At 47.9% G+C, this 13,454-nt stretch overlaps 1 protein-coding gene across 1 annotated transcript; it reads right to left on the bottom strand.

Annotated features, from left to right (window-relative positions):
* Positions 1–5,575: 5,575 nt before the first annotated feature.
* On the bottom strand, positions 5,576–8,981 carry LOC119324471 (peroxidase 72-like). The gene is made up of 4 exons (XM_037598262.1): positions 8,642–8,981; positions 8,348–8,539; positions 7,378–7,543; positions 5,576–6,173 (listed from the first exon to the last, which is right to left on the bottom strand). Exons 1-4 carry the CDS (start codon positions 8,870–8,872, stop codon positions 5,758–5,760), a joined length of 1,005 nt encoding a protein of 334 aa, XP_037454159.1. The 5' UTR covers positions 8,873–8,981; the 3' UTR covers positions 5,576–5,757.
* Positions 8,982–13,454: the final 4,473 nt, after the last annotated feature.

Raw genomic sequence — 13,454 nt, 5'->3', positions numbered from 1 at the left:
GGGGTGGAGGGCTGCGTGAGAAGGCGGAGATGCGGGGATCTACACGAGCGCGAGATGCGCGAGGAGGAAGAAGATCGGGGACGAATCGTCTTTTTTCGCTAGATCAAACGGCCAGAAAAAGTGGCATCCTGCGGCCAGGGTGTGACCGGCCCAAACTTTGGGCCGGTGCGCCGGCGCATATTGCTCGCCTTATTATTTAGAACTCTATTATCAAACTAATCATGAGTAATGCTGCAACAGGTCAAAGGAAGAAGTCGGACCTGAAGAAGTCCTCGGAAGAATCACAGTTGTGTGTGCCCTGTTGGAAATATGCCCTAGAGGCAATAATAAAAGCATTATTATTATATTTCCTTGTTCATGATAATTGTCTTTTATTCATGCTATAATTGTATTATCCGGAAATCATAATACACGTGTGAATACATAGACCATAACATGTCCCTAGTGAGCCTCTAGTTGACTAGCTCGTTGGTCAACAGATAGTCATGGTTTCCTGACTATGGACATTAGATGTCATTGACAACGGGATCACATCATTAGGGAAATGATGTGATGGACAAGACCCAATCCTAAGCATAGCACAAGATCGTGTAGTTCGTTTTGCTAGAGCTTTTTCAATATCAAGTATCTCTTCCTTAGACCATGAGATCGTGTAACTCTCGGATACCGTAGGAGTGCTTTGGGTGTACCAAACGTCAGAACGTAACTGGGTGACTATAAAGGTGCACTACAGGTATCTCCGAAAGTGTTGTTGGGTTGACACGGATCGAGACTGGGATTTGTCACTCCGTATGACGGAGAGGTATCTCTGGGCCCACTCGGTAATGCATCATCACAATGAGCTCAAAGTGACCAAGTGTTTGGTCACGGGATCATGCATTACGGTACGAGTAAAGTGACTTGCCGGTAACGAGACTGAACGGGGTATTGGGATACCGACGATCGAGTCTCGGGCATGTAACGTACCGAATGACAAAGGGAATTGTATACGGGGTTGTTCTAATCCTCGACATCGTGGTTCATCCGATGAGATCATCGAGGAGCATGTGGGAGCCAACATGGGTATCCAGATCCCGCTGTTGGTTATTGCCCGAGAGCCGTCTCGGTCATGACTACGTGTCTTCCGAACACGTAGGGTCTACACACTTAAGGTTCGGTGACGCTAGGGTTGTATGAATATGAGTATGCAGTATACTGAATGTTGTTCGGAGTCCCGGATGAGATCCCGGACGTCACGAGGAGTTTCGGAATGGTCCGGAGATAAAGATTTATATATAGGAAGTCTTATTTTGGTCGCTGGAAAAGTTTCGCACTTTATCAGTATTGTACCGGGAGTGCCGAAAGGGGTCCGGGGGTCCACCGGGGGGGGTCCACCTGCCCCGGGGGGCCACATGGGCTGTAGGGGGTGCGTCTTGGCCTATATGGGCCAAGGGCACCAGCCCCAAGAGGCCCATGCGCCAAGAAGACTTGGAGAGGGAAGAGTCCAAAGAGGGGAAGGCACCTCCGAGGTGCCTTGGGGAGGATGGACTCCTCCCCCCCTCTTGGCCGCACCCCTTCCTTGGAGGAAGGGGCAAGGCTGCGCCCTCCCCCCTCTCTTGCGCCTATATAAAGGGAGGGGAGGGAGGGGTGGCCGCACCCATAAGCCCTGTCGCCTCCCTCCTCCCTGCAACACCTCCTCCTCCTCCCGTAGTTGCTTAGCGAAGCCCTGCCGGTGTTCTGCTGCATCCACCACCACGCCATCGTGCTGCTGGATCTTCATCAACCTCTCCTTCCCCCTTGCTGGATCAAGAAGGAGGAGACGTCATCCGCTTCGTACGTGTGTTGAACGTGGAGGTGTTGTCCGTTCGGCACTAGGTCATCGGTGATCTGAATCACGGCGAGTACGACTCCATCAACCCCGTTCCATTGAACGCTTCCGCACGCGATCTACAAGTGGTATGTAGATGCAATCACTCTCCCATGACTCGTTGTTAGATGAACTCATAGATGGATCTTGGTGAAACCGTAGGAAAATTTTTAATTTTCTGCAACGTTACCCAACATGCCCGGATGGTTCAGGGGACGCGACTCTCACTGGCGCCCTGCCCCGGCCGGCGTGTGCGCGGCGGCGCGGGTGCCAGTGCAGGGCGGGCGCGGCGGTGCGGGTGCCGGGACAGGCTCTCTCTCCTGGGCACTGGCGATCTCGCAGGACGGATGCCACGCTGCGAGCAGCAACAATCGGTGATGGCGATCGTGCACGGAGGTGACAGGACGGTGCAGTGCGGCGTGGTCGCCGTGCAGGCAGGAGACGCTGTTGGTGGGCGGCGTTTGTGCCAGACGGTGAGGTCAAGGTCAAGGGCGTGAAGTTTCCTTAGTATGCGATCTGATTTCTGTGATTGTAGGGGACGTGGGGCTCGTTATTAGTTTGCGATCTGATTTCCGTGATTGTAGGGGACGCGAGTCTGTTTGTTCGACTACTATTCTCCTGGTGAAGTACGGCCAGTCATTGGAAAATGCTAAGTGCACACCGTAGAGGTATTAGATTAATGATGGCTGTTAGATTGAGACTTGTTGGCCTAATCGTGTGGTGCTGATTGGCTCGTGCGTTATTGTGGGACTAATTGCGGGGTGTGCGTAAGAAAGTTCTTGTTTGATTGTTTAATAGTAGTAGAGATAGAGATATAAAGGTGTCTTCTTCCCCAAAGTTGACCTACCTCTTCCCCCAAAAGCTCCATTGTTGCCCCAAACTCCATTTTCGCCCGATCTTTCTCCCTAGCCAATCAAACTTGTTGATTTGCTCGGGATTGGTTGAGAAGGCCCCGATCTATACTTCCACCAAGAGAAATTTGATTCCCCCCACTAATCCCTAATGGATCTTGTTACTCTTGGGTGTTTGAGCACCCTAGACGGTTGAGGTCACCTCGGAGCCATAGTTCATTGTGGTGAAGCTTCGTGGTATCGTTGGGAGCCTCCAATTAGGTTGTGAAGATTGCCCCAATCTTGTTTGTAAAGGTTCGGTCGCCGCCTTCAAGGGCACCAATAGTGGAATCACGGCATCTCGCATTGTGTGAGGGCGTGAGGAGAATACGGTGGCCCTAGTGGCTTCTTGGGGAGCATTGTGCCTCCACACCGCTCTAACGGAGACGTACTTCCCCTTAAAAGGAAGGAACTTCGGTAACACATCCTCGTCTCCACCGGCTCCACTCTTGATTATTTCGTGCCTTTACTTTTGCAAGCTTACTTGTGTTGTATCCCTTGCTTCTTATGTGCTAGTTGTTATTGCATCATATAGGTTGCTCACATAGTTGCATATCTAGACAACCTTTTTGTTGCAAAGTTTAATTTGGTAAAGAAAAGCTTAAAAATTGTTAGTTGCCTATTCACCCCCCCCCCCCTCTAGTCAACTATATCGATCCTTTCAACCGAGAGGGCCCATAGATACCTCTCTGATACACGGAGTGACAAATGATAATCTTGATCCATGCCAACTCAGCAGATACCTTCGGAGATACCTATAGAGCATCTTTATGATTACCCAGTTACGTTGTGACATTTGATAGCACACAAGGTATTTCTCCGGTATCTGGGAGTTGCATGATCTCATAGTCGAAGGAATATATATTTGACATTAAGAAAGCAATAGCAATAAATTAAACGATCATATGCTAAGCTAATGGATGGGTCTTGTCCATCACATCATTCTCATAATGATGTGATCTTATTATCAAGTGACAACACATGTCTATGGTTAGGAAACTTTAACCATTTTTTATCAACAAGCTAGTCTAGTAGAGGCTTACTAGGGACACAGTATTTGTTTATGTATTCACACATGTATTTAAGTTTCCGATCAATACAATTCTAGCATGAATAATAAACCTTTATCATGAATAAGAAATATAAAATAACAACTTTATTATTGCCTTTAGGGCATATTTCCTTCTGGCAGGTGGTGAGGGATGGAATAATTTTTGTAACTTGCAAAATTACTCAATTATTGCACTAATTTTCCTTAAAAAATATGTTTAACGATGCATTAGTTATAACGCATGCTTGCGTAACCACTAATTTTTCAAAAACTTTTACATGCATCGATGTGTTTTCTCTTAATCCTTACATACAATAATTTGATGCAACTGAAAATCTAAATAGATGATAGGGAGCAATAAGAATAGGGGTATGCTACGTGTCGGCCGACATATCTTTCTAAAAGATCTGCCGGCTCGCGAGCCGATTTATTGATGGATCTCTCTGTATCGTTCCTCTTTTTTTCTTTTGTGTAACATGACTCTTGTTATGAAACCTTGTATTTCTGCAACAAAATCTTTGTTGCAAAATCTTCTCTTCTCTAATTTTCTGCAATAAAACCCTTGTTCCAAAACCATATATTCTCTAATTTCCTGGAACAGGACCCATGTTGCACAACCTCTTCTTCTCTAATTTTCTGCAACAAGACGCTTGATGCAAAACCACCTCTTATCTAATTTTCTGCGACAAGATCCATGTTGCACAACCTCTTCTTCTCCAATTTTCTGCGACGAGACCCTTGTTGCAAAGATTGCAACAACATCTCCGCCGCATCAAATTTTCTGCAACAAGACCGTTGCAAAAATTGCAACATCATTTCCTGCAGCTCACGCACTTGTGCGGTCGTCGTTCGCTGCTACTATTCTACAACAACACGGTTGTTGCAGAGATAAGATGAGAGAGGTGTGGCGTGCGTGGCTAGTAGGCCACCTGTCCAACAATGGACGTGGCGGATGCCCCGCATTAGATTGGCCGGCTGATCATAATCATTTCCCATAAAAATAGGACTAACAAAATGAAAAAAAAAAGATAAGCTCTCTGAACCGAAAATGGGGAAATATGAGTTTTTTGTAATCTGGTTTGGTTGGTGCAGAGATTTGGTTCGTCTCCTGTATAGTTGTCCTGGGTTATCAAGTCATAGCACAACCAAACTAATCTATGTAATCTCTTCGTTATATACACACGAACATGTTCCTGCTCCGTGGTAGCAAACTCTTCGATGCTCGTTCCTTTTACATCGTTCCTTTTACATGGTATACAAAGCCTACCCTCTTCCGGCACAAATAAACATGGCCCTTCCCTCCACCGCCAACGAAGGTGATGAGGAAAGTGGATAAAAATGCCCCTCACCCCTAGGTGTGTGGCGGATCTTGTGGAGGATTGTGGCGGCGGCTGGAAAGTCGAGGCGGTCGCAAATGCGGACCCGGTCGCGAGAGCGATCATTTGCCTGAACCAGTGCACCTCATCAAGATCTTGTGGTAACTTCTACATCAATTTGTAAGATTTGGAAAAATGTTGTCACAATGACGAGTGAGTCCAACGATAGGAAGGCAACCATTATGGAGACTCTTAGTTTGCACATAGGCCTAGCAGCCTCCATATCCGTATGGAGCATGCTCTGTATGTGATATGAAGGCTACCAATATGACTACTCTATTAGAGTTGTTCTGACTTGACTTGAATTCATAAAATAAAACAAAGTTTTCTTAGCCTGAAAACTGAAAACGTAAGAGTGCCAAGTGCCAACGCATTGTTTCCATTCTCTTAGCACCAAATCGACAGATTCCTCTAAATAAACACAAATAATTAATTCCCTCACAAAAGTACACATGGACGAATCACATATAAAATTTAAACGGAAACAAGAAATCGCAGCAAAAGGCACGCGCACGACCTGAAAACGACAAATAATTAACCTGCAGAAACAATCAGACCACTCCACTAGCTCAGGATGGATCGTCAACTGGTTGATCAGTTGTGGTTAACCCTCCTGCAGTTGCTCCTGATCTCGCCGTTGCGGCCAGTGATTGGCGAGATGTTGCCCATCTTCACCATGGACTGCGCGAAGTGCTGGAAGAAGATGTCCTGGTTGGCGGCGTAGAGCTTGACGAGTTCCGCGGTGGCTGGGCTGCCGGTGAAGAGTACCTCGTCGGAGCTGAGCAGGCCTTGTTTCACCAGCAGGTTTTTGTAGTACTGGTTGTCGAACTTGAATGGCGTCACGTGGTCCAGGAAGAAGAGGTTCTGGTCGCCGCCGGAGCGCGGGCACCGCGGGCGCAGCACCGCCGCCGTCGCCGGGTCCAGCGTGAAGTCTGGGAGGCCGTTGCCCGTCTGGTTGTACAGCCGCTGACGGAAGCTCGTGCACCGCGAGTTGCCAATGGTGTGGCTACCTGTAAAAAAGTTTCAGTTTTCGTCCAGGGATAGATCACGAGTTCATGACAAAATTCATCTTGCTAGTCACAGCCGAGCATATGCTTCCGCCAAATACACCAAATAATTAATTACGTACTCCTAGTTGTTCTCCTGCCAAAGTGGCAGCGGCCTTCTGTGGCGATAGAGAGAAGAGAGGAGTGCATGATGATTTTTGATTTGCCAGACGGAGGGTGAGACTCACGCAAATCTTTTTCAGATTTGTTTTGGTTTACGGGAATTCGGATATACGGGAATGGTCCGCAAATGTTTGCGGCATCAAAAATGCTAGATGTACAAAAGATTACAGGATTTTACAGGCTCTTTTCATCTAGTAACCAATCACAAACTTGCCCCCCACCCCCTGATTTTTAAGGGGTGGCCCGTGTTCCTCACCTATTGACCAATCAAATTAATCATGTTTGTAAAACATTGTAACTCTTTTGTACGTCTAGCGTTAGGGCCTGTTTGGTTTCAATAAGTCACCTGACTTATAAGTCAGGTGACTTAAAACCAGTGACTTATAAGTCATGTCTGTTTGGTTGTCACCTGACTTATAAGTCACGTGACACACCTTTCCACATCAATTAACATCATGCAGGTGATGGGACCCATGCAAAGAGGGTGACTTATAAATTTTAAGTTGGAGTGGAGCAACTTATGACTTATAAGTTGGGGTGATTTATAAGTCGGGTCTGTTTGGCAAAATAAGTCACTTTTTTCACTTTTCGACTTATAAGTTGGTAACTTATTTGGAACCAAACAGGCCCTTACTCTTGCGGCATGGATGACAAAAAAAAAGACGTCCAAATGTTTGCGCGTTTTGCGGCACGGCATTGCAGATGTCCTAATCTGTCACTGTACGTGAGCACTGGTCTCCGCAGTTTCCAACATGTAGCCTTTGCCGTGTGCTTGATATGTGCAGGGCATGACTTGACATGCTACGGCCGGGTGCATGGATGCATGAATCCCGTGACTCGATGAGTCAAGAACGTACATGGCGTAGTACCAATTATCAGCAGCGACCTATAGATAGCTTACACGCAATTTAATGATGATGGACAGAATTGTCACGTACACTACACCTGCATGGATTGACTTTATCGATGCCTACTCTACGTTAGCAGTTGAATTGTGAGGTGTACTAATGTAACGATGAGGTAAGAGCTCTGTGGATGTACGTACCGAGGAGAGCGACAAGGTCGACGATGTCAAGGCCCTGGAGCTTGAACTTGGTGATGATGGTGGGGAGGGTATTGTTGGGAGCAGGGATGTCATTGTTGGAGCCCTGGATGCTGGCTCCCAAAGAGTCTCTCCTACCAAGAGGCACGATCCAGCCTGGGCCGCCGGTCTGCACGGTTACAAAAAGATTGGCACGTGAAATTTTTCCATAGGAACTAAATTTTGTCAGGCATAAAATAATCAAGGTGGGACTGTGTGACTGTGAAGTCTGAGTGCTGAACATCTTTGCTCTGGACTTCTGGAGCAGAACTTTGTAGTAAAAAAGTGAGGGAATTGCACAAACCACAATTATTGGGGCCAAATTTACATGTTCCAATTATTTGGGCCAAATTTACACAAAGCGTATGTACTGTGTTTCTACGTCATTTATATATTGTTTTTTTCTATTTTCTGCCGGGGCCTTCCAATGTTTCACAAACCAACTTACTCTCGAGTACGTGTTATCTACAATACACAGTATGCTAAGCACTTTCTACCATGACCTTATCCTGTGACATGGGATGCCATATTACTTTATATACCTATGAGTTAATTTTGGCGCTGCTTTACCGAGCAGTGCGCCCCCACTTTTGTGTCTTCTTTTAGTAGGGATCTTTTTTAACCATGTGTTCAGTACGCACATGTGTCACACACCTCATTTACCATGGCAACATAAGTGAAATTCAGGGGAGAGGTCAATTGGGAGAGGACACATGTCTGTAGGCCGTAGCTTCACATTGTCGGCAACATGATAACTCGATCAATGTGAGTCCGCAGACAAACTGGGCAAAGAATATATGCGGACAGCAAGAACAGTTATGGGCGTTTGCAAGAAACTTGGTGGCGCTTGGCTTGAGTGATTATTAGCCAACGAATCCGATTCGTGGGGCGCTGGGAGCAAGCGACATGACGTAAAGCCAACGCTGGGACGTACCATGACGGTGGAGTCGCGCGCCGCGAGGGCGAGCACGTCGGCGCAGGAGACGGTGCGAGGGCAGGCGGCCTCCAGCGCGGCCTTGATCTCGTCCACCACCTCAAACCCTCTCGCCGAGTCCTTGTTCGTGTTGGACCGCTTCTCGCTCACCACCGACGCGCTGCTGTCCAGCAGGATCGACGCGTCGCATCCCTGCGCGCACGCACGCACGTGTAAACGACGTCTATATGATGATGACCATCTCGACTACGCCGCCATGGACGCACGCGTGAGGGTGATGTGATTGCTACGTACCTTGACGAAGCAGTCGTGGAAATGGAGGCGGAGGAGGGAGGCCGCCATGCGGGGGTCCTGGGCGTGCGCCTTGCCGACGATGGACGCCACGATCTGCTGCGCCTGAGGGCACGAGTGGTCGTAGAAGTGGGGCTCCAGCTGCTGCTGGCCAGCCCGAGGAAATGCGAAGGTGGCGGGGAAGAGGAGGAGGGCGACCAAGGCGACGGCGGCAACCATTGCACCCCTCGTCATCGCTTTCACGGATGCCAAGCAGCTCTAAACACCGGAACTGGTTAGTTGGTGTCTTCTTGGTGCTGTTCAAGCGATGATGGTTGTGGTGACTGGTGAGAGGTATCGGTAGCAAGGGTGGGCTTATATAACCGAGGCTTGGGAAGCTTTAGGTTGAATAAAACATGTGGACATGCATGCATGTTAATTACTGTATTATGGAGATACTTTGCGGGGCCAAGTACAACAAGCGTGGCTGGCTCGAGGCAGCTTCTCTGGCTCTTCCCTCACCTTTAAGTTGATATACTTTTGATCACCAAAGATATACCAGTATCATTGGTTCAATAGGTGTACCTATTCTATTGGCCTAGCTGCCGTCTAGATAGGTATAGTTCTGTTAACTCTTTTACCACAATTATTTGCTAGCTGTAGAGCAATATATGTATGGGCGATCTCAAGGCGCCAAATGCCCTTGTTTCCCGGTGGCCAACTTATTCTCTATATATACGGGCATCTGCTTTTGTAAATTACATGTGTGCATCGATGTAAAGAGAAAAGGAGCTCTCCAAAGCCAGAAATGAAAAAGGAAAAGGAAAAGGAAAGATGTATTGAGTAGCTAGCTAGCAGTGTTGTGTCAGGTAGAATAAACATTTGAAGGTAGCAATCATGCATGTTGTGGTAGCCCTTTCCATGTGTCCTTTGACGAAAGCCACCCGGACGATTAGGAGTCGAAGAGGTAAAACTAAAAGCATTGCATTTTTCTTTTTTTTTGACACATTGTTTTCACAGTCTGTTCGGGATTTCTCATCCGGTTCAAATGTACACTACAATGTATTTTAGCACCCCCCCCCCCCCAAATGGGGTTCGGGCATGCTGCCACCCCCTCCGTACTTCCGTCCCCTTTGTCGTCATCGGTGAGGGTGATGGCGAGGTCTTTGGCGCTTATCGAAGTTCTGTTCAAAAACCTTGTACGAGAACCTGTATAGAGAAGGATTTCCCGCGGCGCAACAGTTCTTCCATACCAACTTAGCTGCCCGGCGCTGCTATTGGCATAACAACCGGTACACCATAGGTTGACCCAGCCCAGTCCTCTCGTACTATGGCTAGCTCTACATTGCTCCTCATGTGAGGGCCTATGTCTCTATGGCGACGGCCTCAAAGGGAGAAGACATCGCCGAACTAGCGACATGTGGCGTGCACCGGTGTTGAGGACCGCCATCCTCGGCCATGTGGGCCGCGATGATCATGGGTTGCAACGAAGAGGGTGCCATATCTGAATACGATGTCCCTGTCACATGTCGCTTGTCTACATTGCTGGTCGTGGATTTTGGCAATCATCTCGCGGGGTTGCTGATTGGCCAAGTGGGAACGGGTTGGGAGCATTGGATCAGGGTGATCGCTTGGCTTGCGGCATTAGCCATGACGCTTCGGGCGACCTCAAGGTATATCTTTCGCCATCTCCCTATTCCTGATGAAACCCCTAATTCCCTAGGCTTGGGCGAAGAAGGTGCTCCAACGTCATCCCCTCCTTGGAAGCACAATCCTGGGACCGTGGGGGTGATGGGCATGTACGTGTTTAGTGAGTTCTTCGTGGCAGCTAGGCCCGATTCTCGGTGGCATCATGGCTCTGTGGAGGGGTGGGTTATCCTGGAACCTTTGCAGTATGCTCCCCTAGTGGTACGTGTTGGCCGATGGGCCGATGCCCTTGATACTGGATTTCTCACTCGTTTCCCCCCGTGTTTAGACCAGACATTCTCAGGTTTTCTAAGATAATCACTTTGATATGCCTACTAATAACTAAGAATTGCGAAGATCCTTGTTTATTTTTTCCTTGCAGAAATGGGTTTTTTAGGTGACTAGTCAATGTGTACGTGCAATGCACGTTAATTTGGAAGTATATTAAGTGCATGTGGATATTAAGTAGGATATTATTTGCGTGTTATTATATGATTAGCATTATATTTGGCATTAAATTAACTGCACGCTAAATATGTTGAGCGCTCGACATTGAAGTAGTCGAGGTCGTTGGATTGACATGATTTGATGGCCGAGATTAATTGGATCTACCACGGGTCTTTTTATATTGATATAGATAAATCAACTCATAAAAGGAATGTACTGGTCGTGAAGATCAAATCCAATCAACCAAAGTCGCCAAAGCAATGTCCAAAGGAGAAGACGGTGTGTGGTACAATCATGACTGCTCGTACTGACGCTCGTGTTAGCCGCCACTTTCTCCGTGAAATAATCCACCCTGATGACTTCCGTAAAAGGGCACGTCGGGGTTAAATCCAGCAGATCTCAGGTAGGGGGTCCCGATCTAGTGATCTTATCTTCATGGTAACAGGACGAAGAGGGACACGATGTTTTACTCGGGTTCGGGTCCTCTCGAATAGATAAAACCCTACGTCATGCTTCTATTGTATTAATTTGGGATGAAGTACGAAGTACATGGTGATCTAACTTGAGATCGTGTGTGTATGTCTTCTCACTAAACCCTACGAGCTGAACCCCTCGGCTTATGTAGGGACCGGGGGTGTTGGGATCTACGGTAGGGTGCATCGACTACAAATTAAAATTTTCCTACGTGCAGAACAACCAAGAACATGCTACGGAAGATGGATCACAGATCATTACCACTAGACGTGCAGTATCGTGCAGCGAAAGAAGAGTTGGGGCAGCGCGTCCGCGTGGATCGTCTCCTCCTCATCCGATCTTCCTCGAACAGCTTGTCTCGGATCCCACGTACAGGTTCGCCGGAGCGGCACAAGTGCACCGCCTCTAACGGTATCCACGCGTGCATGAGGAACCCCGTGGGGCGAACTGCTAGGTTCGATCACACAGTCGTCGGCTAGTGGAGGTGGCTATCCGCAACACATGCAAACCCTAGTGACAACGCCGAAGCGATCACCTCCATGAGTGTGTCGCACCCCCATTATATATAGGCATCCGTCGCGGGCTCAACACTTGGGCCTCGCACGAATCCTAAAGCCCACAAGTCTACTCGACCACAATCCAAGTCCAGCACGGATCACATCCGATCAGTGCCCTCGGATCCGACCTCGTAGGTTCCTTCCCTTAAGCGCGCGACCCCTTAGGTTCAAGTCGGCTTGTTCATAGTTTGGATCACCTCCGACCTGGACGGTTGGTAGCGGCCTGTAGCAAGGCATGCCGACCACCAAGTAGACTATGAAGTTGGTTAGGCGAACATATACAACATGTCACACTTCTGTTCCCTTTGCCACACGATATATGTTGTCGGGCTCAAGGCGAATCTGTCATCCTTGTGCTAGCCCGACCTCTTTCTCGTTCCCGTGATGCTGATCTTGGTCATGCTTATCTTGGTCGGATCACATGAGGGGCCCAAAGTATATCTCTCCTGATCAGAGAGGCAAATCTCATCTTGCTCGACCATACCTCGCAGCATGGGTCTGGACAAGCCCTAAACCTACCTTTGTAAGTACCCAGTCACGGAGTAGCATTTGGTCAGCCCAAAGCAGGTCTATCACCATCCCGAGTACATGCGCCAGCTCAGGTCTTAGGACATAGAACATATGTTGTACTAGAGACTCACATATGACATATCGTTAGGTCTCATAGTTGGATCTGTCCGACTCGGACCTTATCTCAACTCGGATCCGACTATGTCGTATCTGACCAGACCCTTCCGAGTCCATATTATCCGATTAGCATCCAATGCTCCATGCCTAGTGAGACCAAGGCATCGACCGTGTCATATGCTGGTCTAGTCGGCTGCGCGTCCATACATCCCTTTCGACTAGGGACCTTTTAGGACAATCATCATACAATGCATAGTCCCACAAACAAGTCATGTACTTGCTGATACACATCATTGATAATGTCCAAAGACTATCTTTATTCATAAACACATAGGAAATATCATCATACATAATTGCCTCTAGGGCATATCTCCAACAGTCTCCCACTTGCACTAGAGTCAATCAAATAGACATCGTATGCCCATAGCTCTAACGTGCCCCTCATTCTTAGGTTGTGGAAGAGGCTTAGTCAACGGATCCACAACATTTGCATCTGTGTGAATTTTGCGTAACTCTACATCACCACTCTTTACAATCTTTCATTGATATTTTAGGCGAATTTACATAGACTAAAACATAAAAAAACTACTCTAGTTGTTCATGTCGAGGAGTTTGTAGAAGGCGGTGTAGTCGTCGCCGTCGTCATCGTCGTCGCCGTCGCTAGGCGGCCCATCCTTCGGGGCGTCCTTGCTGCAGCCCTACCCTGAATCACTGATGCGGACCGACTGGCTTGGCGCAGCGACCTCGTCGTCGCTGTCGGAGAGCACGACGACAACGCCCTCATCGCGGCCGCGGCGCCGCGCGGTGATTTCTTCGAGGACATGGCGTTGGGTGATACGTATCCAATGTATCTATAATTTATGAAGTATTCATGCCATGTTTACAACAATTTTATATGATTTTGGTATGATTTGATTAGAACTAACCCGGGCTGACGTTTTTTTCAGCAGAACGTGGTGTCGTTTTTTGTGCAGAAATGAAAGTTCTCATAATGGGCAGAAAATTTATGGTGATTTTTTATGGACCAAAAGAGACCCCTTGGGCCA

This window comes from Triticum dicoccoides, chromosome 6B (genome assembly GCF_002162155.2).
Source record: "Triticum dicoccoides isolate Atlit2015 ecotype Zavitan chromosome 6B, WEW_v2.0, whole genome shotgun sequence".
In the NCBI taxonomy this organism is placed as follows: domain Eukaryota; kingdom Viridiplantae; phylum Streptophyta; class Magnoliopsida; order Poales; family Poaceae; genus Triticum; species Triticum dicoccoides.
The sequence above is the reverse complement of the archived record's forward strand: the minus strand, read 5'-3'. Positions and strand labels throughout refer to the sequence as shown.